Source organism: Lolium perenne, chromosome 6 (assembly GCF_019359855.2).
Source record: "Lolium perenne isolate Kyuss_39 chromosome 6, Kyuss_2.0, whole genome shotgun sequence".
NCBI classification, from domain to species: domain Eukaryota; kingdom Viridiplantae; phylum Streptophyta; class Magnoliopsida; order Poales; family Poaceae; genus Lolium; species Lolium perenne.
In genome coordinates, this window is record NC_067249.2 from 124,466,450 (window position 1) to 124,492,403 (window position 25,954).

At 43.2% G+C, this 25,954-nt stretch overlaps 1 protein-coding gene and 1 pseudogene across 1 annotated transcript; both read right to left on the bottom strand.

Annotated features, from left to right (window-relative positions):
- Positions 1–12,456: 12,456 nt before the first annotated feature.
- LOC127334635 (phenylalanine ammonia-lyase-like) lies at positions 12,457–13,638 on the bottom strand (annotated as a pseudogene).
- Positions 13,639–13,755: 117 nt separating this feature from the next.
- Positions 13,756–23,374, bottom strand: LOC127334634 (protein MEI2-like 4). Its single transcript, XM_051361152.2, has 15 exons — positions 22,945–23,374; positions 22,272–22,374; positions 22,101–22,146; positions 20,531–20,854; positions 19,577–19,992; positions 19,330–19,488; positions 19,061–19,177; positions 18,813–18,961; positions 18,414–18,511; positions 17,935–18,333; positions 17,058–17,706; positions 16,869–16,953; positions 16,692–16,760; positions 16,349–16,528; positions 13,756–14,483 (listed from the first exon to the last, which is right to left on the bottom strand). The coding sequence occupies exons 2-15, from the start codon at positions 22,371–22,373 to the stop codon at positions 14,325–14,327; spliced, it is 2,952 nt and encodes a 983-aa protein (XP_051217112.1). The 5' UTR covers position 22,374; positions 22,945–23,374; the 3' UTR covers positions 13,756–14,324.
- Positions 23,375–25,954: the final 2,580 nt, after the last annotated feature.

Sequence of the window (25,954 nt, forward strand, 5' to 3'; positions counted from 1 at the left end):
GCCGGCGCGGCCTAGGGGGGCGCGCCGCCCTATGGTGAGGCCGCCTCGGCCAGCCTCTGACGCCCCCCTCTGGCCTATTTAAGGGTTTCGATCTAAAAACGCGAGACGGGAAGTCGAAGTCGCCAGAAACCATCCAGAACGCCGCCACCATCGCGAAACTCCGTCTCGAGACCAGAAACTCCGTTCTGGCACTCCGCCGGGATGGGGAATTGGAGGAGATCATCGCCATCATCACCACCGACGCCTCTCCATCGACCAGCCATGTTTCCCCCATCCATGTGTGAGTAATTCCCCCGCTGTAGGCTGAAGGGGATGGTAGGGATTGGATGAGATTGGTCATGTAATAGCATAAGATTGTTAGGGCATAGTGCCTAGTGTCCGTAATTGGTACTTTGATGATATTGTTGCAACTTGTTATGCTTAATGCTTGTCACTAGGGCTCGAGTGCCATGATCTCAGATCTGAACATGTTATTGTTTCATGATGATATTCATTGTTTTATGATCTTACCTGCAAGTTGTATACACATGTCGCTGTCCGGAACCCGAGGCCCCAAAGTGACAGAAATTGGGACAACCGGAGGGGAAGGAGGTGATGTGAGGATCACATGTGTTCACGGAGTGTTAATGCTTTGCTCCAGTGCTCTATTAAAAGGAGTACCTTAATTTCCAGTAGATTCCCTAGAGGCCCTGCTGCCACCGGCTGGTAGGACAAAAAATGTTGTGCAAGTTTCTCATTGCGAGCACGTACGACTAAATATGGAACACATGCCTATGGATTGTTTAGTACTTGGATACCGTTTTATTACTATCTGCAAATGCCCTACTTTGATTGTTACATGAGTTTCTCTCATCCATGCAACGCCCGTTCATCCATCTCTGTGCCTACAGTATTTTAATCCTGCTGTTTACTATAATCACTACTGCCGTCTTTGTTACACTGCTGCTGATTTTTCACTACTGCTACTGCTATAAAACTGTTACTACTGATAAACTCTTGCGAGCAAGTCTGTTTCCAGGTGGAGCTAAATTGACAACTCCGCTGTTAAGGCTTTCAAGTATTCTTTATCTCCCTTATGTCGAATCAATAAATTGGGTTTTACTTCCCGCGAAGACTGTTGCGATCCCCTATACTTGTGGGTCATCATAGGTCCTGACATGGTTAGTACAGAAAAAGCACAAATGTATATGCCTACAAACTATGGAATATGGTGGTTCACACGCAATTCATCAAGCAAAATACAAAGCTCTTACAAGTTCTTACCAAACAGGAGGAAGTTGATACGGCAACCAACAAGGATCAGCGTCTCCAAAGATTGCCAAAGCGATTACCAGATGTCGACACAGTGCACGTGGAGACAATATGTAGAGCTGTAGGAAGGCTAATATGGTAGCAAAACATCAATTGTCAAAACAGCAATGCAATATTGAAAGTATGCTCAACAACGGTACTGTGCTGGTCCTAGGCTAGACCATACTAGAGACGCGAGCCTAGAACACTAACGAGGTCACGACGCGGCACACAAGCAACTAGCAGCGATGAGGTGCCGATGATGTGGCGACCTGATGTGCGAAAAATCACTATGATGGCAAGTGTCTCAAACTGATCCCCGAGGTCTAAAAACAGTATAGCCTCAGAAAAAAATTGTTGAAATTTCGGAGGTGCTCTGGAATGTGCGCAGGCGCCAAAAAAATGTTGCTATAACGGCCAGTGGAGAAAAGTGATCGCCAAGGTGAAAAACCAATGTAGCCAGAAAAAAATTTCGGAAGCGTTTCCAGAATTTTTTTTCTTGCTCTCCTTCCAAATCTCTACTGGCGGTGGAAACTTATCTCACGGAAATTTTTCTACAGCACAGGTGGAAATTAGAAGGCAACATCTATTAAGGAAAACAGGAAAACCTTAGTCTACACGAACTCTGTTGCGGCAGAGAAACAACACAAATCAGTGTCGCGGTAGGACACAGGGTATATGGCAGATGTATATGACGGTGACAGAAACAATCTGGTAGGCGTATATGGCGGTGTATATGGTAGTGGCGGAAGTATATGGTGGGTGTATATGGCAGTGGCGGAAGTATATGGCGGGTGTAGATGGTAGTGGTGGCGGTGATCTGCGTATGGTGCGAGCGGCGGCGACGACGTGACTAATATGACCAGAACTCGAAACTCTAAAGGAACGAGACACTAAGACCAGCAACTCGACACGAAGATGCAGACACAAATTCAACTATGCAAAACTGAAAAGACAATGCAAAGACGTGGCAGGGGGTTTATGGGACGATATGATCTAAACCCTAACTGTATTTTTAATGCCTTTTTCGTGGTTTATGGGTATGATGGCAGATGCAATCTACACTAGGAAAACTGTAAAATCTCACCGAGCAACCTGAAATCTGATACCACTTGATAGGGCAAAGGTGGCCGATCTTTCGATGAGACGTGGATAGATCGATTTGTTGGTGGAGTTCGTGCTTGACGATCCGACTACACGTGCAAAGCTCATGCGCCAATGCAATCGCTAGGACAATCTCCGGGAGTTACTGATCTTGCGGATGCGCGATCAGCTTGACCAGCGAGGGTCTTAATTCCTACATGAAATCGCCAAGTAAGAACTAATATTGCAATCAGAATATTGCGGATATAGATGAAAGCTTTATTGAAAAAGGTGGGATTCCGAATAGTCGGTCTTGTTCTGGGCGTTGGCCTCAAAAGAAGTACACGAGAGTTGCAGCAATGGCTAACTTTTAGTCTAATCAAAATACGAGTCTAAACGTGATGGCTATGGGGGTATTTGATACGTCTCCAACGTATCGATAATTTCTTATGTTCCATGCTTGTTTTATGACAATACCTACATGTTTTGTTCACACTTTATGATGATTTTATGCGTTTTCCGGAACTAACCTATTGATGAGATGCCGAAGTGCCAGTTCCTGTTTTCTGCTGTTTTTGGTTTCAGAAATCCTAGTAAGGAAATATTCTCGGAATTGGACGAAATCAACGCCCAACATCTTAGAATCTCACGAAGCTTCCAGAACACCCGAGAGCCACCAGAGGAGGGCCCTGTGGGCCCCAGATGACAGGCCGGCGCGGCCAGGGGGTGGGCCACGCCCCCCTATTGTGTCGTCGCCTAGTCAGCCCTCCGACTCCGCCTCTTCGCCTATTTAAAGGTCCATGACCTAAATCTTCGATACCGAGAGCCACGATACGGAAAACCTTCCAGAGACGCCACCGCCAATCCCATCTCGGGGGATTCAGGAGATCGCCTCCGGCACCCTGCCGGAGAGGGAAATCATCTCCCGGAGGACTCTTCACCACCATGGTCGCCTCCGGAGTGATGAGTGAGTAGTTCACCCCTGGACTATGGGTCCATAGCAGTAGCTAGATGGTCGTCTTCTCCTAATTGTGCTTCATTGTTGGATCTTGTGAGCTGCCTAACATGATCAAGATCATCTATCTGTAATGCTATATGTTGTGTTTGTTGGGATCCGATGAATAGAGAATACTATGCTATGTTGATTATCAATCTATTATCTATGTGTTGTTTATGATCTTGCATGCTCTCCGTTACTAGTAGAGGCTCAGGCCAAGTTTTTTCTTGTAACTCCAAGAGGGAGTATTTATGCTCGATAGTGGGTTCATGCCTCCATTAAATCTGGGACAGTGACAGAAAGTTCTAAGGTTGTGGATGTGCTGTTGCCACTAGGGATAAAACATCGATGCTATGTCTAAGGATGTAGTTGTTGATTACATTACGCACCATACTTAATGCAATTGTCTGTTGTTTGCAACTTAATACTGGACGGGGTTCGGATGATAACCTGAAGGTGGACTTTTTAGGCATAGATGCATGCTAGATAGCGGTCTATGTACTTTGTCGTAATGCCCAATTAAATCTCACAATACTCATCATATCATGTATGTGCATGGTCATGCCCTCTTTATTTGTCAATTGCCCAACTGTAATTTGTTCACCCAACATGCTTATTCTAATCGGAGAGACGCCTCTAGTGAACTGTAGACCCCGGTCCATTCTTGTAATCGAATACAATCTACTGCAATACTTGTTCTACTGTTTTCTGCAAACAATCATCATCCACACTATACATCTAATCCTTTGTTACAGCAAGCCGGTGAGATTGACAACCTCACTGTCACGTTGAGGCAAAGTAATTTGGTTGTGTTGTGCAGGTTCCACGTTGGCGCCGGAATCCCTGGTGTTGCGCCGCACTACACTCCGCCGCCATCAACCTTCAACGTGCTTCTTGGCTCCTACTGGTTCGATAAACCTTGGTTTATTACTGAGGGAAAACTTGCCACTGTACGCATCACACCTTCCTCTTGGGGTTCCCAACGGACGCGTGTTGTACGCGTATCAAGCTCTTTTTCTGGCGCCGTTGCCGGGGAGATCAAGACACGCTGCAAGGAGAGTCTCCACCTCCAATCTCTTTACTTTGTTTTTGTCTTGCTTTATTTTATTTACTACTTTGTTTGCTGCACTAAAACAAAACACAAAAAAATTAGTTGCTTGTTTTACTTTATTTGCTATCTTGTTTGCTATATTAAAAACACAAAAAAAATTAGTTACTTGCATTTACTTTATCTAGTTTGCTTTATTTACCGTTGCTAAAATGGGTACTCCTGAAAATACTAAGTTGTGTGACTTCACAACCACAAATAATAATGATTTCTTATGCACACCTATTGCTCCACCTGCTACTACAGCAGAATTCTTTGAAATTAAACCTACTTTACTGAATCTTGTTATGAGAGAGCAATTTTCTGGTGTTAGTTCTGATGATGCTGCTGCCCATCTTAATAATTTTGTTGAATTATGTGAAATGCAAAAGTATAAGGATGTAGATGGTGACATTATAAAATTAAAATTGTTTCCTTTCTCATTAAGAGGAAGAGCTAAAGATTGGTTGCTATCTCTGCCTAAGAATAGTATTGATTCATGGACTAAATGCAAGGATGCTTTTATTGGTAGATATTATCCTCCTGCTAAAATTATATCTTTGAGAAGTAGCATAATGAATTTTAAACAATTGGATAATGAGCATGTTGCCCAAGCTTGGGAAAGAATGAAATCTTTGGTTAAAAATTGCCCAACCCATGGACTGACTACTTGGATGATCATCCAAACCTTTTATGCAGGACTGAATTTTTCTTCACGGAACCTATTGGATTCAGCTGCTGGAGGTACCTTTATGTACATCACTCTTGGCGACGCAACAAAGCTTCTTGATAATATGATGATTAATTACTCTGAATGGCACACGGAAAGAGCTCCACAAGGTAAGAAGGTAAATTCTATCGAAGAAACCTCCTCCTTGAGTGATAAGATTGATGCTATTATGTCTATGCTTGTGAATGGTAGGAAAAATATTGATCCTAATAATGTTCCGTTAGCTTCATTGGTTGCTCAAGAAGAATATGTTGATGTAAACTTCATTAAAAATAATAATTTTAACAACAATGCTTACCAGAACAATTCTAGTAACAACTATAGGCCATATCCTTATAATAATGGCAGCGGCTATGGTAATTCTTATGGGAATTCTTACAATAATAATAGGAATTCACCCCCTGGACTTGAAGCCATGCTTAAAGAATTTATTAGTACACAAACTGCTTTTAACAAATCTGTTGAAGAAAAGCTTGGGAAAATTGATATACTTGCTTCTAAAGTCGATAGTCTTGCTGCTGATATTGATCTTTTGAAATCAAAAGTTATACCTAATGAAAATAATAATAATAAGATTGTTACTACAGCAAATGCCATCCAAGTTAGAATTAATGAGAATATAAGTTTGATGGCCGAATTGCGTGCTAGGTGGGAGAAAGAAGAAAATGCTAAAGAAGATAATATAGCTAAAGTTTGGACTATTACCACCACTAGTAATGCTAATGCTCCACATGTTGTTGCACCTCCTACTATTAATGGTAAAATAATTGGTGTTAGCAATGTTTCCACTTCTAATGCAAAACGTGAAAAACTGCACGAAATCGCTAAAGCTATTGAATCGCTGTGATAAAACTGCTGAAATTTTTTCCAACATTGGGGACAATGATCCCATTGCTTTAGATTATAATGGTTTGGATTTTGATGATTGCCACATCTCTGAAGTTATAAAGTTCTTACAAAAACTTGCTAAGAGTCCTAATGCTAGTGCTATAAATTTGGCTTTCACGAAACATATTACAAATGCTCTCATAAAAGCTAGAGAAGAGAAATTAGAACGCGAAGCTTCTATTCCTAGGAAGTTAGAGGATGGTTGGGAGCCCATCATTAAGATGAAGGTCAATGACTTTGATTGTAATGCTTTGTGTGATCTTGGTGCAAGTATTTCCGTTATGCCTAGAAAGATCTATAATATGCTTGACTTGCCACCATTGAAAAATTGTTATTTGGATGTTAATCTTGCTGATAATTCTACAAAGAAACCTTTGGGGAGAGTTGATAATGTTCGCATTACCGTTAATAATAACCTTGTCCCCGTTGATTTTGTTGTCTTGGATATTGAATGCAATGCATCTTGTCCCATTATATTGGGAAGACCTTTTCTTCGAACCGTTGGTGCTATCATTGATATGAAGGAAGGTAATATTAAATATCAATTTCCTCTCAAGAAAGGTATGGAACACTTTCCTAGAAAGATAATGAAGTTACCTTTTGATTCTATCATTAGAACAAATTATGATGTTGATGCTTCGTCTCTTGATAATACTTGATACACACTTTCTGCGCCTAGCTGAAAGGCGTTAAAGAAAAGCGCTTATGGGAGACAACCCATGATTTTACTACTGCACCTTTATTTTATATTTGAGTCTTGGAAGTTGTTACTACTGTAGAAACCTCTCCTTATCTTAGTTTTGTTGCATTGTTGTGCCAAGTAAAGTCTTTGATAGTAAGGTTCATACTAGATTTGGATTACTGCGCAGAAACAGATTTCTTGCTGTCACGAATCTGGGCCTAATTCCCTGTAGGTAACTCAGAAAATTATGCAATTTACGTGAGTGATCCTCAGATATGTACGCAACTTTCATTTAATTTGAGAATTTTCATTTGAGCAAGTCTGGTGCCTCAATAAAATTCGTCTTTACAGACTGTTCTGTTTTTGACAGATTCTGCCTTTTATTTCGCATTGCCTGTTTTGCTATGCTTGATGGATTTTTCTATTCCATTAACTTTCAGTAGCTTTGTGTAATGTCCATAAGTGTTAAGAATGATTATGTCACCTCTGAACATATGAATTTTGATTGTGCACTAACCCTCTAATGAGTTGTTTTGAGTTTGGTGTGGAGGAAGTTTTCAAGGATCAAGAGAGGGAGATGATACAATATGATTAAGGAGAGTGAAAGCTCTAAGCTTGGGGATTCCCCGGTGGTTCACCCCTGCATATTTCAAGAAGACTCAAGCGTCTAAGCTTGGGGATGCCCAAGGCATCCCCTTCTTCATCGACAACATTATCAGGTTCCTCTAGTGAAACTATATTTTTATTCCATCACATCTTATGCACTTTGCTTGGAGCGTCGGTTTGTTTTTGTTTTTGTTTTGTTTGAATAAAATGGATCCTAGCATTCATTGTGTGGGAGAGAGACACGCTCCGCTGTTGCATATGGACAAATATGTCCTTAGGCTTTACTCATAATATTCATGGCGAAGGTTGAATCTTCTTCGTTAAATTGTTGTATGGTTGGAAACGGGAAACGTTGCATGTGGTAGTGTATAATAAAATACTTGTAGAACATTGAGCTTTGATGATTTGATTCCTTGCAAACGTTTTGAGGTATTTAGATGGTAAGGCTTGCTGGATAAATAAGTTAAAATTAGTAGTGGATTGTTGTCTTTAAGCTTGTGCCGTACTACAAACTCTATTTAAACAGTTGAAGGTGTAGTTGGACTTGATAGCTTTCCATGTCTGAGAGTTCATCGTAATAACTAAGTTGTGCTGAAGGTCGAGGGAGCTAGCGGGGTACTTGTGCCACCGTGAACGGCCCTCCTTGGAGTAAATTTTAATCATGCTCTTAATGATGAACCTGCTAGTTGTTTGCAATAAGCTTGTGAGTTCTTTTTGACTAATGTTAAGCTACGGTTTTTGGCACTTCCACCATCCAAATTTGCTAGCCTCTTCGGTACTGTGCATTGCCTTTTGATCACATTGAGAATTGTGCATACTTCGCCGGTACATCCAAACCCGTGGGAGGACTTTCTCTTGTTCTCCTACACATAAGCCCATACATCTCCTCAAAACAGCCACCATACCTACCTACCACAGCATTTCCATAGCTGTTCCGAGATATATTGCCATGCAACATCCATTTTACATTACATGTCATGTTGTCATTTATTATTCATATATTGCTTTGCATGATCATATACAGCTGATGTGTGGTTTACCCATGTTGCGCTAGATCATTGCACATCCTGCTACACTGGCAGAGGCATACAGTTTCATACATCATGTTTTATTCATTATGAGTTATTTGTACCAAAAAGTGTGTTGTCATATTAGGATGTTGCCCCCTAAAAGTGAAAAGAGACATGGAGGCCATCAAAAAGAGAAAAAGAAAAGAAAGAAAAAATAGAAAAGAAAAAAAAAGAAAAAAAAAGAGAATAAAGAAAAAGGGGCAGCATTACTATCTTTTATCCACACTTGTGCTCATGTTTTAGCACCTGCAGTATTCATAGTCATCATTTGTGCTCATGTTTAGCACCTATACTCCATATGAGAGAGTTTTCATGTTTTACTAGTATAACTATGTGGGGAATTTACACTATAGAACTTGGGTTGTATATTCCAATGATGAGCCTCCTCAAAAGTGCTCTAGGTCTTCGTGAGAAACCAAGTTGGATGCACCCCCACTAGTTCCATTGGAGAGCTTTCATACACATATAGCTCTATGTGCATCCGTTGCATGGCAATCACTACTCCTTGCATAGCTTCGATCATAAGGCTTCCTCTTGTCTAATGGTCACTTATAGCTTTGCAAGCCTTTATTCCTTTTGGCCTTCCAAACCCCCATTAACGTTCTTTATGCCATAACATCCTGGTGCTAATACCAAATGCTTGCGCTCACCAGTTGAGTAGACTTAGAAACAGTTGATTCATGACGTTCATGTTTATGTTTACTTGACTGACTTATGTTGTGAAAATTTACTTGATGCTTGGAATGAAGGATAGAACTTCTACGTTGAATACTTAACACATCTTTAATGAACTTTGTACGGTTTCATGTCTTTTAAGCAATAGTTCATGAAAACTTCTAGCTTGTTTAACTCTTGCATTATCATTTCTTATATCAATATAGACATTTGCTTTGAGTGATTTGATCTCAGTTCATATGCTTTACATTATTATTGGATCAAGATTATGTTGGTAGCATGTCACTTCAGAAATTATCTTTGTTATCGTTTACCTACTCGAGGACGAGTAGGAACTAAGCTTGGGGATGCTGATACGTCTCCAACGTATCGATAATTTCTTATGTTCCATGCTTGTTTTATGACAATACCTACATGTTTTGTTCACACTTTATGATGATTTTATGCATTTTCCGGAACTAACCTATTGACGAGATGCCGAAGTGCCAGTTCCTGTTTTCTGCTGTTTTTGGTTTCAGAAATCCTAGTAAGGAAATATTCTCGGAATTGGACGAAATCAACGCCCAGCATCTTAGAATCTCACGAAGCTTCCAGAACACCCGAGAGCCACCAGAGGAGGGCCCTGTGAGCCCCAGATGACAGGCCGGCGTGGCCAGGGGGTGGGTCGCGCCCCCTATTGTGTCGTCGCCTCGTCAGCCCTCCGACTCCGCCTCTTCGCCTATTTAAAGGTCCCTGACCTAAATCTTCGATACCGAGAGCCACGATACGAAAACCTTCCAGAGACGCCGTCGCCGCCAATCCCATCTCGGGGGATTCAGGAGATCGCCTCCGGCACCCTTCCGGAGAGGGGAATCATCTCCCGGAGGACTCTTCACCGCCATGGTCGCCTCCGGAGTGATGAGTGAGTAGTTCACCCCTGGACTATGGGTCCATAGCAGTAGCTAGATGGTCGTCTTCTCCTAATTGTGCTTCATTGTTGGATCTTGTGAGCTGCCTAACATGATCAAGATCATCTATCTGTAATGCTATATGTTGTGTTTGTTGGGATCCGATGAATAGAGAATACTATGCTATGTTGATTATCAATCTATTATCTATGTGTTGTTTATGATCTTGCATGCTCTCCGTTACTAGTAGAGGCTCTGGCCAAGTTTTTGCTTGTAACTCCAAGAGGGAGTATTTATGCTCGATAGTGGGTTCATGCCTCCATTAAACTGCAGGACAAGGTGACAAAGTTCTAAGGTTGTGGATGTGCTGTTGCCACTAGGGATAAAACATCGATGCTATGTCTAAGGATGTAGTTGTTGATTACATTACGCACCATACTTAATGCAATTGTCTGTTGTTTGCAACTTAATACTGGACGTGGTTCGGATGATAACCTGAAGGTGGACTTTTTAGGCATAGATGCATGCTGGATAGCAGTCTATGTACTTTGTCATAATTCCCAATTAAATCTCACAATACTCATCATATCATGTATGTGCATGGTCATGCCCTCTTTATTTGTCAATTGCCCAACTGTAATTTGTTCACCCAACATGCTTATTCTTATCGGAGAGACGCCTCTAGTGAACTGTGGACCCCGGTCCATTCTTGTAATCGAATACAATCTACTGCAATACTTGTTCTACTGTTTTCTGCAAACAATCATCATCCACACTATACATCTAATCCTTTGTTACAGCAAGCCGGTGAGATTGACAACCTCACTGTCACGTTGGGGCAAAGTAATTTGGTTGTGTTGTGCAGGTTCCACGTTGGCGCCGGAATCCCTGGTGTTGCGCCGCACTACACTCCGCCGCCATCAACTTTCAACGTGCTTCTTGGCTCCTACTGGTTCGATAAACCTTGGTTTCTTACTAAGGGAAAACTTGCCACTGTACGCATCACACCTTCCTCTTGGGGTTCCCAACGGACGCTTGCTGTACGCGTATCAGTATTTAATGGAGGAAAAGGTGGGGTTTCGGCCAACCATACATATGGTGGCCGAACCAAACCCTAGAAGGCCTTCCCCCCTTCAATATGGACTCTAAAAAGTTGCTGACTTAATTCCTGCGAAAATGACATGGGCCTGGCCCAAAACTAAAGGTGATGCAACACCATTTTATTCTATGGACGAAATTAAGAAGTGGAGAACTCTATATTGCGTCCATGTCTTCATCTCCTCTTATGGTGGCTTCAAAGTTCTGAAATCTCCACTTGCGGCATCCTCTTCAATCCTCAAACGCTTGCTGCCATCTCCTCCATGCGTGATCATGCTCCAATGCTTGTCCTCCTCATCCATGCTAGATCCATCATTCCTAAGAGTAACAAACATATCTGATTTAGGCAGCAACATATTCTCATGTATGTGAGGAATAGTTCCAAGAAATGAAAGTACCTGATAGTTAAGTTGTTTGGCACGAGCTCGAGTGATTGGTCCTTGTATTTGTGTGGCTGTAAGTACTGCGGTTGTATCAATAGATGGGATGTCCTCATCACCAAGGTACTGCCAAGATTAATTTTGATGGTGCAATTTGTGAGATTGATAGTAGGGCGGCGTCGGGTGTGGTGGCAAGAGACCATAATACCTTCATCGGAGCAACTACCAAGGTATATGAGGGGGTCCTGGAGCCGTTGATAGTGGAGGCTCTTGCCGCTCGAGATGCTTGTGTCTATGCTGTTCAAAGGGTTTTTGATAGAGTTGTTCTTGTAACGGACTGTCAAATCCTATTGAAGCATTGGGTGGAGAGGAAGATTGATCGATCAGTCATTAGGACCATCTTAGATGAGATTAGTGAGTTGATGAGTAGTTTGTCCTCTTTTCACTTTTTGTATGAGGGTCGCGAGGCTAACCAAGTGGCTCATTATTGCTCCAAATTTGATATTGTCAATGGCGAGCATGCTACTTGGGATGTCGAACCACCTCCTTGGTTGATTCACAACCTTATGGCTGATTGTAATGAGGTGTGGGCTGCAAGTTTTTGACGCACTTTTTTCCTTACCAGGGTACCGAAGGGGACTGGAAGGTTTTTAATGAGGCGGCTTGCTAGCTGGTTAATATATATTATGTTCAAAAAAAAACGCCGGGTTAAGCTGGGTTGGGCTGCTTCTACTGATCACAATACAAGCCAATCGATCTCCCACGCGGAAATTGAACAGATTTTGCTTGAGTTGGGCTGCTGCCTGTGAATATGAGCGTGGCAGACATATTGCTAGTGCCACTCAATTGATCAGTTGGCATATAAGGATCAGGACGATCGGTTTAGTTAGTTTCTGTGATTAGATTTTATGTGCTGACCGTTTGTCATATATATCCTCTCATGCCCTTTTTATTACGTACTATTATTTGTCATTTTTCCTATCTCTGTTGGTAACCCCTGGCTTTTCTCGCAAGAATGTAGTTTGCACCCTGCTTTTGAACCTGTTTGAATCACAACCTGGCGTTATTTTTTCTTTACATTCAAAATGTTGTTGCAGATATCAACCTTCAAGTGAAGAAGAAAAGGAACAACCATATTATCAGCTTAATTTGCACATGTGGAGGCTTCCGACTTCATTGGCAGAGGCTCACCACTCCACTCCTTGATGCTCTCAAGCAAGAAGTCAATGTGTTTGCCTTGGTTCATGGCAACGAACACCTTGTCCACGGTCGCCACCTCCTCGCTAGGGAGACCGCATCTTCTCCCCGATCAAGTACACTACCACTAGCTCCTCACACACGAACCGGTATAGAGGATACGACGGGCACTCAATGATATGGCTCACCACAGAGCTCCTGCTCGAACGTGCCGACCTTTGCGAACACCAAGGTTTTCGCACTGCGCTTTGCCCTAGCTAGGGTTCTCCGCCAGCACCGCACCCATCTTCTTCATCAGCGGGTAGTTACTAGTTAGCATGCAAGAGTCATCCGTGTATGCGAACACCGCCTCGTGGTCAATGGTCTGGAGGAGGTCCATCTTGCAGAAACGGGTGTTGTGGAGACCGCCCACGCCATTTGTGACCAGGGTCTTCCTCATCACCCTCGTTGGTCATCACACAATTCTTGATGGCACTCTTCACGTTCTCCTCAAGGTGGTGTAGGTCGATGGCTTGACACAATGCGACAAGAGCGTGAGGAGTTTCAGTATGCTAAGTGCCTCGGCGGTCTTCGTAACCCAGATGAGTCCGAGAGAGTTGACTGTCTTTATTGTGCTTCTCCCCGCTCCGGACATGGTTAGTCACAGGGTTGCAAAGAACTGGAGCTCTGAGCGTATGATTCCATGGCAATCTCGGCACCCTTAAGGCTGTAGTCCAGACTCGGGTTGCACCCGCCAGATAGGTTTGAAGGCAAGGCATTGGTGGAGTAGTCGTTCACTAACTCCGAGGACTGGCGAACATGAGCTTCACGATGGCAGCTACGGCAAGTCCCACGGCGTGTTCCTTTTCCACATGGATCGCCTTGACGGCAATAAGTGGGATGTCATTGACTTTTTTTTTTGTCATTGACAGAGTTGATCTCCCGCTCGTACAGTAACTTTGTACAGCGCATATTATAATACAGTACATATTAGTGAGCCTTGTAAAGAATCATCACAGGTTTAGCAACCATGAAAGGTTCATGACAATAATAGCTGGACGTATGGTGCAGCCTCAAAATGCTGTGGTGACCAAAACATAAGCACATAGAGGACGCAAACTCAATGCTACGGATATGTAAATTTACACATGAACTTATCAAATACGGAGAAAGGTGACAAGACCAGTAGGACTGAGGCACATGCGCCCTGTCCTGGTGACAAAATCGGACTCCTCTGCATAGCTTATGGGGAGCACCCCAACTCAAAACGGAACATAGATGAAGAAGGCAGTCTCCACACATCATCACTAAAAACTGATGTAGATGTCTCCTTTGCTCTCTCTCCCCTCAGCACGATTACTGCTGTACAACTTGGGGTTAATAGATTCTCACTTGACCAAAATCTGGAAGCTCTCCGGTGCCTCTTCACCGTCCTCAGCCTTCTGTTAATACGCATACCGGTAGGTACAAAGGGAAACTGGAAGCACAATCTCTCCCATGTTTCCCATCGGGGACAAAACTTTGCAGCCAACTAGCAAAAACTCTGGTGACCCGCATCTTGGAAGTTAATAAATACAGATCGGGGGGCATACCAAAGAAACCAAAACGGTAAAGGAAAAAAAAACCGAGAATCAGAAATGAGATTGTGAATGGTCTCCAGGCCTTTTAGTTTGGGTTACTCGGTCTCCTTGGTGGGACCTGAAGTGTCAGCTCCGCTGGATGAAGTGTCACAACTGGCGGAAGTCAATGGGATATCCTGGTGGTTTTCTTCGCCAGAGGAAGTCCTGGATCTCCCTGACCTGGCTCGGATGTTTGCACCCATAGGGAATGGTTCCTGTAAGATACGACAAGCCAGTATTAGTTCAGCAGCATTGATGTTTGATAGCACCACCTTAAGAGCAACAAGTACCCTTTTGAGAGAACAGATACATAGTACTTGTGCCAGGTGATGTCTTACTTTAATCCTTCAAACAGGACTTATGTAAATGTTAAACTTGTTAGAATATATGTACGGCTGAGATTAGACTAGGATTAGATCATCTTGTACTCTCCCTTTATGTCTATATATACCCCAAATGGGTCATAGCAATACAACACACAATTCTAGGGTTTCAATATTTCCAATATGGTATTGGAGCGGTTGGCCTCGCGGCGCCGATCCTAGGTCCTCCCACCACTTCCGCATGGCGCCGCCCCAGGGGGATCTCTCCTCGGGGGCGCGGCACCCGGTTTTGATCAAAGATCTGATCGGTTCTTAGTATAGATTAGATCCAAAATTTTCATAATTCCAATCCTGTAGTATAGATCCAATTTAGCCAAATAAATCTCTATTTCTGCAAGATCCAAGTTCCTAAACTCCAGTGAAAATTCAGTGCAGATGCATCCACCGGTGGCTGTTTCGCTGCAAGGCATGCCTCTATGCTGCTCGCGTGGAACACGACGCCAACATCAAGCGCGCAGCCACAGCTCGCCAGGTTCGGATAACGGGAGGGCAAAATCTTGCACGTGGGCTTTTCCGATCCGATCTGGTGGCCGCCAGCAAAGTGGCCGTGCGGTACTACGCGCGTGGCCAGCAGGCACATGCTGCCTGGCAAGGCAAGCATCTCCCAGGCGGCCAGGACACGGGCCGTCACACGAAGGTCGGCTTCCCGGCCATCGCGTGCGCGGGCACGACGCCGCTACATCAGCCTCAACAAACCACGCCGTCAAGATCGACTTCAAGCTACGCACGACTACGTCTGCCGAGAACTGGACTACACCGAGCCGAACAACTACGCCAAGTTGTACGACTACATCAAGATCTACGTCAAGTTCTACATTGCCAACTACATCGTTAAGGTCTACATCAACATGACCTCCGTCGACATCTACGTCAACACAGCCATCGCCTACAACCAAAAACCCTGCCGCCGCTGTGCTACGACACAAAAACCCCGCCGTCGCCGCAGAACCACTGCCGCCGCCGCGCTACGACACAAAAACCCCGCCGCCGCAGAACCGCTGCCGACGCCGCGCTACGACACAAAAACCCCGCCGCCGCAGAACCGCTGCCGACGCCGCGCTACGACACAAAAACCCCACCGGTGCCGCAGATTCTGCCGCCGCCGCGCTACGACACAAAACCCTACAAAACAAAAACACGCAATTTTTTGCGCCTTCGGTGAATACGACTACACCACATATGACAACTACAACATCGACCACACCTTAAGCATGGGTACACGATCGGCTACCTCGACATCGACATCAAGAAAACGTCTACGGCAACTCAAAAACTCCAGTCAACAGCGTCCATGTCGTCACTTGCGTCCACGACACTCCTGCTGTTCCTGCTGTGACTGTGGGACGGAAGAGAAGGAACCAGAAGGGGATGCTGATGATGACAAGGAGGAGAAGCGACGGGAGCGCGACACTTCAAATGCAGTCGCAAGCGTTCGCTCCACCCCTGCTACGACTGAGGGGGATGTTAGAATATACGTACGGCTGAGATTAGACTAGGATTAGATCATCTTGTACTCCAAGTCTACCTCGCCTTGTATATATACCCCAAAGGGTCATGACAATACAACACACAATTCTAGGGTTTCAATATTTCCAATAAAACTATATCAAATGGCATAGAAAAGAGTGTTGTGGAAAGAAGAGGGTCAACGAAAACCACCAAAACAATAAATATGGTAAAGAAACAAAAAGGCATACCTGATCCCCTGCATTAGGGCCATTCGAATGGAAGAGGATGGGGCGGCAGCGCTTGTCCTCATTCATCAAACTGGAGTTCTGGAAATGACCAATCAGAGCTGATTTCCCTTGGATTCTGGCGTAAGCAAGTGATGCTACCTTCTCGCTGTTAAATTTTTCCCACTTTTTTCCATTGAAAGTCTGCAAGCAAAAAAACAAAAGAATGAGGATATGCAGCTGATGTTTCATAGTGGATATGATACAATGTTCAATGGCATGAACCTAAAATCACAGGACACAATAATCATTGTTAACCTCAAGCGACAAGCACTTGACAACATGATATTATCTATCTTGGTCTCACCTGATAAAACGGAACAATGTGCTGAGGATTGATCATATTGATGAAAGCATAGCCAACATTGCATTTGTTCTGAAGAAAGGGAAAAATAGTACAGAAATCCCCTTTAGTCATACAGATTGGAAAGATTATTTCATCAAATATGAAGCAATTGTTGCAGAGGAACTAAATTTAGATCACCTTGAAGTCAATTGGCAGATAAATAAAATCATAAGTTCCCTTATGACCTTCATCAATAGCAGTTAAAAGCATCTTTGAGGTGTACCTGAAATCCAAAGGCAATAAGAACATAAAGTAAGTCACAGGAGACAGAACAGAAATGGCTGGCCAACAAATTGTAGCCTAAATTAAAACGTCTTCTGCTCATACTTATTTGGGATATTCTTTATCATCAGTGTAGTCCGGGGGTCTTCACCACGCAGAATACAGTCAACATCAAGCTCATATTGCCTTTTATTATCGGACTGATTTGCACTTAATTCATTTCTTCGGCTTCTCATCCGCTCACCAGATGCATCAAATGATGGAAGGGGAGCCACAGGATTCCTTCCATGGAACAGACCCCTCTGCTGAGGAGATGGTGCGCCAATCAGTGCAGGAGACACAGCTGGGTCCATACAATTCCCTCTAGTTTGAGAAAATATGTTATTAAGCTCCACTGTGTGAAGCTGAGGGCTACCAGGAAATCCTATGCTTCCAACACTGCCAGGATGAAAACTTGGTGCTTCTGTCAAATCTCCTGGATAGCCATGCCGCCTATCCCAAACCGATGGATTGATTGCTGGTGCAGACCCAACATGGTGATGATGCACGGGGGGTACATTCTCAAGCATGTGGGACGGTGGTCTTGGTAATCCATGCATTTGTGCAGGCGGGCGAGATGGAACATTGTTTACAAAAGATACTGGGTTTGGCCAAATCACAGGAGAATTGGGATGATGATGGAAGTTATTTGAATTATTCCACATTAAATGCTGGCCATGGAGAGGAAGGCTTCCAGTTCGCGAAAACCCAGGAGCTGTAAATGAAATAACACCCAAGCGAGCAATGATTAGATTAAATAGTAGATACTTCATGACTTGGTCTGTATTCAGAATACTTATATCGCAATTGCTTTCATAACTTTAATGAACCTAAGACTTCTGTTATCATCCTTATAGAATATGTACTTGCTAGATGGAACTGATGGAAGCGTAGAATAAACACAAACAACATCAACAAAGAAGATTGTGATATCCAGATTTACCTCCTTCGGCACGATCAAATGAATATCCATTGAGGTTACCAGATCCCACTTTAGGGAGGTGCCTGCTTTCCACTGCTTCAACTGGTCTTGGATTGCTATTAGTGCCAATTGGTGTCATGTTGTAAGGGGTCCCACTATTTAGTTCACCCATGCCTTGAAAACTATAATTCATGTGTCCGTTCATCCGACCGAGCGAATGGCTAAGCTCACCAAGGGTAGCCTGATTTACGCGGGATGTAATTCCAACAGGAGAGGATAAAGTTTGCGGTCTGGTAGAGGATAGGCCCAATAATGGTGCATCTCTGAATGGGCTCATTGATGCCTGAACTCCAGAACGCATACCCTGGATACTCCCATTTTCGAGGCCAGTGGAGGTGTTTGTCGCCAGATTAGACGAACCTGGCAGAATGCCCATACAAGTCAGGAACATCAACTATTAGAAAAAAACACAAGTTGAGAATTAAAAAAATATAGCGTACCAAAAGAAGCCCTTGAAGGGCTAGTTGTGCTTAGATTCCCCAGTTTGTATACACCAAACTCTTCCTGCCCCAAGTCTTGAGACATATGCTGCATCAATCTGGTGTAAGAAGAAACTAAATCACTTTCAAAACCATGGAAGCCTCAAAATACTTATTATAGTTAAAGATCAACAAGTCAGAAAATAAAGAAGATAAGGTGATATCGCTGAATCAGACATAACTGTAATTTAGGAACAGTAGGAGCCCTGTTCAAAAAGAGAATAACTGCTATTTTATCAGCATGCTTAATGGCTGCATGCTCAAATTATTCAATCTACCATTCAACTAAGTTGTTCTTGCACACTTTGATCTGAAGATAACATGAAATAGAAGTTTCAACACAAAGGTCAAGTAAGGTACCGTCTAGTACCACCGAAATGGCTGTTGTCCGCTTTGATTTTCTTGCCTGCTATATCGTTCCTGTTTAAAGCACGCAATGCAGCTTCGGCTCCTCTTATATCATAAAATTCAATTATTTTGTGATGACCCTTTTGTTGAGTGTCACGGATCTGCAGTTGCAAAATAAGCATGTGTTACAAACTTATAATCCTTGTTACACTAATATTAAGCACATGTTACACTAATATTAAGCTAATGCAAGTCCATACCTCCTTGATTTCACCATAGTCACCAAATACCCGATGGAGATCATCATTCGTTACCGATGGATCAATATTAAACATTACAAGAACTCCCTGGTTAACATCCTTTTCTGAAGGGTTGTCCTGGAGAAAAAACAACAAATTAGCATTCCACTTTTGCACACATGCATGAGGCCGGTAACTTAAGAAAGAAGAACCTGATTAACAAAACAAAGAACTGCTAACACCATACTTATTACACTGTATCATGGACAGAATCACAAAGTGATGGTTACCTTCGGAATGGAGTAATGTATGTCAAGTTTCCTACGCCTGAGTGGCTTGTTTTGAAGTGCCCTCATGGCATTTCGTGCTGACCTTATATCATAGTAAGATATCATCACAAAACCACGATGTTTACATGCAGTGTAAAGGGTACGGATGTCTCCATAATGCTGCAAGGAAACAGTAAATGGATTCCAGGAATCAAATCTGATGTGCCAGAATCACGATAGGGTGAACAGAAAATTGAAACTAACACACCTCAAATATGAGCTTCAACTCAGAATCCTCAACATTGCTATTAATGTTCCGAACAAAAAGAGTTCTGGAAGGGTGTTCCCCATGCGGATGTTCACCATTCAGTGCGCCATTTAGAAACCCAAGTCTATCATTAGATCCACCATTAAGTTCTTGCAACTTTTTATTTTCATCAGTTTCGAGTTCCATCCCGCCTCCGGTGTAGAATATATCATCATCACCATCCTCCCCATTGCTAGCATGGGCTGCATACCCAACTTCGTCAAGAACACCTGACAGAAGTTCATCGTCATCAGGAAGCAGGTCTCCAATTATTTGGGCCTCAATCTCCTCGGTCAACTCAAAGGGCTCATCATTGGTATTCAGATCAACCTTTTGAGTAGGCTGGCCGAAAAGAGCATTCTTGGATGTTAATCTCACTGCAGAGTTACAGATAAAAACATATACTCAGCTATGAATGGAATTCATATTTTGCAAATGAGTGGTTGAACCAGAATATTTTACTGTTTCATCTCTTCACAAAAATACACAATAGTAGATAGACCGCTACCAAACTAAGTTAATTGATTATTTGGCAACAGTAGAGAAATAGGAGACAAATGAAGCAAGTTTCTTACAAAAATAAGAAAAAAACATTTATATTTTTACCCTGCGTACTCAATTATGCTCTTTCTTGCACTTATATATCATTTCTCTTCATTCAAGAGAACAACCATTAAAGATAGCATTGTCAGGAAATGATATACATCAAGATCGATATGCTATGGTGTAATACTGGGAACGGGGGAAAGGTGCACAGACTAGTGCCACCGATTGACATACTTATAAGAGTAAAGATAAAGGTAACTCAGCAGATTTACAATAAAGAGTGGATATTTCTCAAGGTCATGGTTCATTGCTCAGTAGAACCACACACTCGACTGAAGCACATAGAAATCATAAAGAAGAATGGCTCACATTTCTTGTCAAAAATGTCCGACAGTGAGCTTGAAAAAAGCCCATTCTCGTTGTAGACACCATTTTTGTTAGTCCTTCTCACATCATGAAATAAAGCTGCCGCCTTTAAGGATGAATCAGATTGGCAACTAGGATCTTGATCAAGCCTCCAAGAAGATGGTACCAAGTTAGGATGCCTCTCTTGATCAAACAGCTTGTGCTCAAGACTATATGCAGTTTTCTGGTCCCTCGGATCATATTGTTGTAGAAACTCTTGTCGACCCATAATCTTTGTCCCAATTGGTTGAGGCTTTTCAAGCGGAGAAGATGCAAGTGAATTGCTTCCTGGTAACAAATGGAACACATCAAGTTTGAGAATAGACGGCGCCAATGAAAATAACAGAAACACATCAACCATCATGAAGACGAGAGCAGCAGGGGCACAGATGCACAGGCCTAGGGGGTTGCAAACGCACCAGGGTCAATGTTGTTATTGCTTTTACAATTTGCACACAAAATCAACTAGTGCACCACTGCTACCTAAAACATGGTATTTAAAGAAGCCTAAACAGGGAGAGGAGGCGCTCCAGGAAAAACCAGTCTAGGGTTTCGCCCCCCTAGCCGGCGACGTTGCCGATCCACCTCGCCTCCATTGGCCGACGGGGAGGTTTCAGTTCTTTGTTTTAGGTATTTGCAGTGTCTTCTTCAAGATGGTGAGGCAGCAGCTACATCCTGAAGTCAGAATAAGGTCCTCCCCGCTCGATCCCCGTTCCGGCTGTGCCCCTAGCGCCGGCGGAGGGCGTGTGGAGTTTTCTTCCCGGCTGATCTCCTGGGATCAGGTCGGTTGTCGTGTTAGTTGGTGTTATTGCACGTCTGGCTCTTCTGATCTATGGTTCTCATCTTTGGTGATGGTTGCTGCTCCGGTGCGCTGGTCCTTTGGGGCATTAGCACGACGACTTCCCGTTTGTCTACTACAACAAGCTCTACTATGACAAGCTTTGTGAGGGAAGGGCGAGGACGGCGGCTCGCCTCTAGTGCTTGTAGTCTTCGCTAGGTGGTCCAAGAAGCTATTTGTAATTTGCTTTACTTTTAGAGCTCTTTGTACTACTGTCGATGATTATCAATAGATCGGTGGATTTTTCGCAAAAAAAAAAAGAATCCTAAACACAGTGTGCAAATCTACAAATAAACTGCTTGATCTCAATACGAATTGAACTGCTTGACCTCAATATAGAGAGGAGGTTGCACAGACACCAGGGTCAATGTTTTTACTGCACTACAACTTGCACACAAAATTCAACTAGTGCACCACTGTAACCTAAAAATGGTATTTAAAGAAGCCTAAACACAGTTTCCAAATCTGCAAATCAAACTGCTTGATGTGAATACGAATTAAACTGTTTGACCTCAACATAGAGAGGAAAAGTTAAGGCTTGGACTCCTCAGGTTTGCTAGCATGCATAAAAATGTGACTCCTCCCATGCAAGCAACAAGAAAATTTACAGTTGCAAGGTATCCTAATTCCTAAAACAAAAAAACCAGGATGACTGCTAACTAATTAAAGGTGAACAGAATCAAACCCAGCGCTCACCCATATTATGAGGTAAGGATTCTTGCTTCCAAAATCCAATTTGCCTCTGCAAATACAGAAGGCCATTATGAGAATAGTTAATAAATGCCATGGCCATGAACCATAACCAAAACCAAAACGAAATTAGTTGAAGCAAGAACTTAATCAATAATTCAAAATGTCTGGGATTACCTCCGTTGGGAGGAGAAGCTCCTCACTGAAGGACGAAGCGCCCGCGATGGGATGTCTGTACTGGGACAAGTGGTGCCTCTGATCCATGACCTGAGATGGCATCCTGCAGGCGGCAAACCATAGAATATATTACTGTATTAGACACAAGACCTGCCAATAGCTCTGGTAGCACAATTGGGTCGGATAAAATTAAAATTGGTGTAGTATATTTTCGTGTGTGTTTTTTTTTGTTGCTGAAATGATGCGCCTTCGGGAGGCCAAAGACGCGCACAATCAGTGGAAGACCGCGGAAACTTGGAGCATCCCAAGGGACATCAGGAAATGTGGAATTTAGTGCTTGCAAGCTTCCAAGGTCAAACGTTTTGAATCACAACCGCCAGATTTGAGAAGTCGGTGAGGGAAGCCGATGAACTTGTTGTACGCAGAATGAAATCAACAACAAAAGATGCGGAATTTAATCCGCCTCGGGCTCCACGAAGCTCCAAACTATCAAGTATGCAGTGATCAAAACAAAGCGAATTCCTTTAATTAATCGGAAACTCCTTACAGCCCAAACCGAATTGCCCCCAAAATAGAAGTTGAAATCACGCCAATCTTATACTAAATCTCCCACAATTCAGTCATCCCCGAGCAACAGCAAACACAAAGTAGCAGAAAGCAAGCAAGTCCTCACCAGATCGGCGGCTGCAGCAACCTCCACCTCTTCAGAGCCAAAAACTGAAAGCTGCAGAGACGGGCGTAGCAGATGCTCCCATGAGCCGCGGCCGCCCCTCCCGGAGGTCGAGGACGGCGGGATCACGGCGCCCAAATCAGGCACCCGCAGGCCAATGTGAGCCCTCCCCCCTGACGCGGCGAGAGCGAGAGGGTGGGAAAATTGGAGAAAGCTACAACACCTACCTAACCCTAGAGGAGGAAGGCAGCAAGAGCAGCGAGGACGACCCGCCTCTGCCCGCTGCCGTGCATTCCCGGTGTCTCCCCGCGCCTCCTCCCTCTCCGCCTCCGAGATGGCTCGCCGGAGTTCGCCGGAAACGGGCTCCGGCGAGGGTTCCCGGCGAGCTGGTGGTGAGACGAAGGCGCTGGGGACAGGAAGGAAGTAGCTAACCAAATGGGGCAGCGGACGCCGAATTTTATATCCGACCCCGCGGTGACCGCAAGCGCGGAGCACGGGACCGCCACACCAGGCCACCAGGCCACCACCCGCTCCTATATTCACCTCTATCTCTCTGACTCTTGGCCCCATGTGACAAACGTTTCAACCTGTCAGTGAGATGGTAAGACGGCCGGCCCCACTAGTCAGTAGCACTGATGGGTTATTAGAGCACCTGGCCAGGATGTAGCCTCAGATTTGGCTGGTGGGAGGTGATGGGCTTTCAGCTTTGGGCGGGATCAACTAGTGGCTAGTCTGGTTAGTTGGGACAAGAAAACCCAAGAAATTGATGGATCTTCTATACCAGTACTCCCTCCGTCCTAGAGTGTAAGTCATATTCCCAAAAACTATTTGTCCCATAACCCCCACCTCTAAAGCATAATTTTATTTAATGAGGGAGAGAAAGGGATTGCATGCACCAATAAGGGAGAGAAAGAGAATGCATGCACCAATAAGAGAGAAAAAGGGGTTGCATGCACCAATGTGAGAGAGAAAATGAGACCCAATCAACTAGTACCTTGGGCCAAGATATTCAAAAATTGTGACTTACACACTAGGACGGAGGGAGTAGTTGCATTTAGATTACACTACTACACAGTGTGACTAGTTTTAACTGCCTGTCTTTCTTGTCAAATCATAATATTTGCCTTTTTTTACACCCTAAGTCCTCCTTGTTTCTTCCGTTCAGTACATTCTTTTTTTTCCCTTTTTCATATATATATATATATATATTACAACAAGACAAGACATCTGATTGTGGCTGTTGTTTTTTAGTCCAATCCAGTTAGTGCATTAAGAAAAACTCATATTTGATTTGGTTTTGCGTGTTCAGAATTGGCATTCATGTTCTGACTCAATCTTATTAACATTTGAGCTGGAACCAACAACACTAAAACACTTCATCTTTTCGGAAAAGAATCATCGGCAAATCGTTGGGTCTTTTCTACTAAAAAAAAAAGATGATCCATATATTTACACGTTTTGTGCCCACTCTGTTATTTTGACGAAATAAAACACCACATGCTATTTTGACGAAATAAAACACCACATGCTTCCTTTTCTGGAGTTGATTGTTTTATGCCCAGGACTAAAAATAGCAGCTCCAATAATAGTCACAACAAACATTACACGAGATGATGTTCTTGCTCCACAAGTCAGATTGGTAAAATAATAATGAGTACTATTGGGAAGAAGCTAATCCTACTCATCTGGCATACAAGTTGGAACTCACGGTGTGAAGTGGTGGTAGATAGCATCATTTTTTTCCAACAGCCGTGACACGGTTTATCAAACCAACGTGAAGGTAGAGAAATCTCATCTCCATCTAACAACATGTAAATAGAACTAAAATATGCATTGATGCTTCAATGGTACCAATGTACTAGTTGTTTTTTGAAAATAAACAAGATATATATAAGATAACAACATAAATGTATTTTTGTTTCGAAAATAAACAAAATAGCAAATGAAGTAGGAGTTTTAGTTTTCTCACTTTTGTTCATCAGCACTCCCCAACTTCCACCATGGAGTTGCTTGCTGCTAAGTTTTGCCCCATATAGTTGCTCGCTGCTTAGTTTTTTATCCTCCTTCCAAAAAAAGTCTAGGGAACACCCACATAGAGCATTTCCATCATGGTAAAAACTTAGTTTTTTTTATCGTGTCTTGCGCTTATCTTGACAAAAGTGAGACTAATTTATAACTTACAGGTGGGACTATGAGATCCGGACATGAGTTGGAGTGACTGAAAGCTTACATGTGGGTGGGAACTTGAGTTTGGATATGACCAAGACCGACTGAAGCTTACGTGTTGGATCAAGGCAAAATGAAGAAGAAACTTTACTTTAAGCTTTATTTGCTTTATTTTAGTTAATACGTCTATCATGGAGTTTAGCGTTTGTATGATATTGAAAATAACTGATGCGGGCTAAGCCTCAGAGTGTGGCCCAATCTCGCCAATTGACCAAGAGGATAGAGAAGGGGAGAGAGATAAACATGAAGAATGAACAAGAACACAGTGAACACACGCACAAATAACCCAATACAATACGGTTTACTCTCAACGGCTCGAACCACCGTCCCAATAGAATCACTCAAGAGAAAGACACGAGGTAGAATCTCCAAGGGAAATATCAATATGCAAATGGTAGAATCACATGCATGAAAGAATAGTAGCAAGTAGAGTTCACAATCAGAAGAGACTTAAAACTACTAGAATCATACAAGTGAAAGACCAATCATATAGAGAGTGCATTGATATAACTCATAGATTTGTGTCTAAGAAAGTAGGGGTTCCCCTAATCCACTAGGGATTGTGGAGACATAAGCCTAATTCTTCTTAACATCAACTTTATCTCACGAAAGGGGACGTATGTGCCTATTTATAGGAGGGACGAAGGGGTAAGTTACAAGCCACAAAGCTGAAATCTACACTTATGCTCCTAGGGATGGAAGTTTGGTCATATGGGGAGGTAGTAGCACCATGCGCTAGTACATGCCATTTGGGGCGGTAGTACCACCTAGTGGTACAACCAGCCAT

What these genes read in the sequence shown, in the direction of transcription:
- LOC127334634 (XM_051361152.2), bottom strand. Translation starts at nt 22,373, where the DNA reads ATGCCATCTCAGGTCATGGATCAGAGGCACCACTTGTCCCAGTACAGA. An exon ending in TACATTACTCCATTCCGAAG is followed by an intron (nt 19,178 to 19,329) that starts GTAACCATCACT and finishes TTTTTTCTCCAG; the next exon opens with GACAACCCTTCAGAAAAGGA. An exon ending in CATTTCGGTGGTACTAGACG is followed by an intron (nt 18,512 to 18,812) that starts GTACCTTACTTG and finishes TTCTTACACCAG; the next exon opens with ATTGATGCAGCATATGTCTC.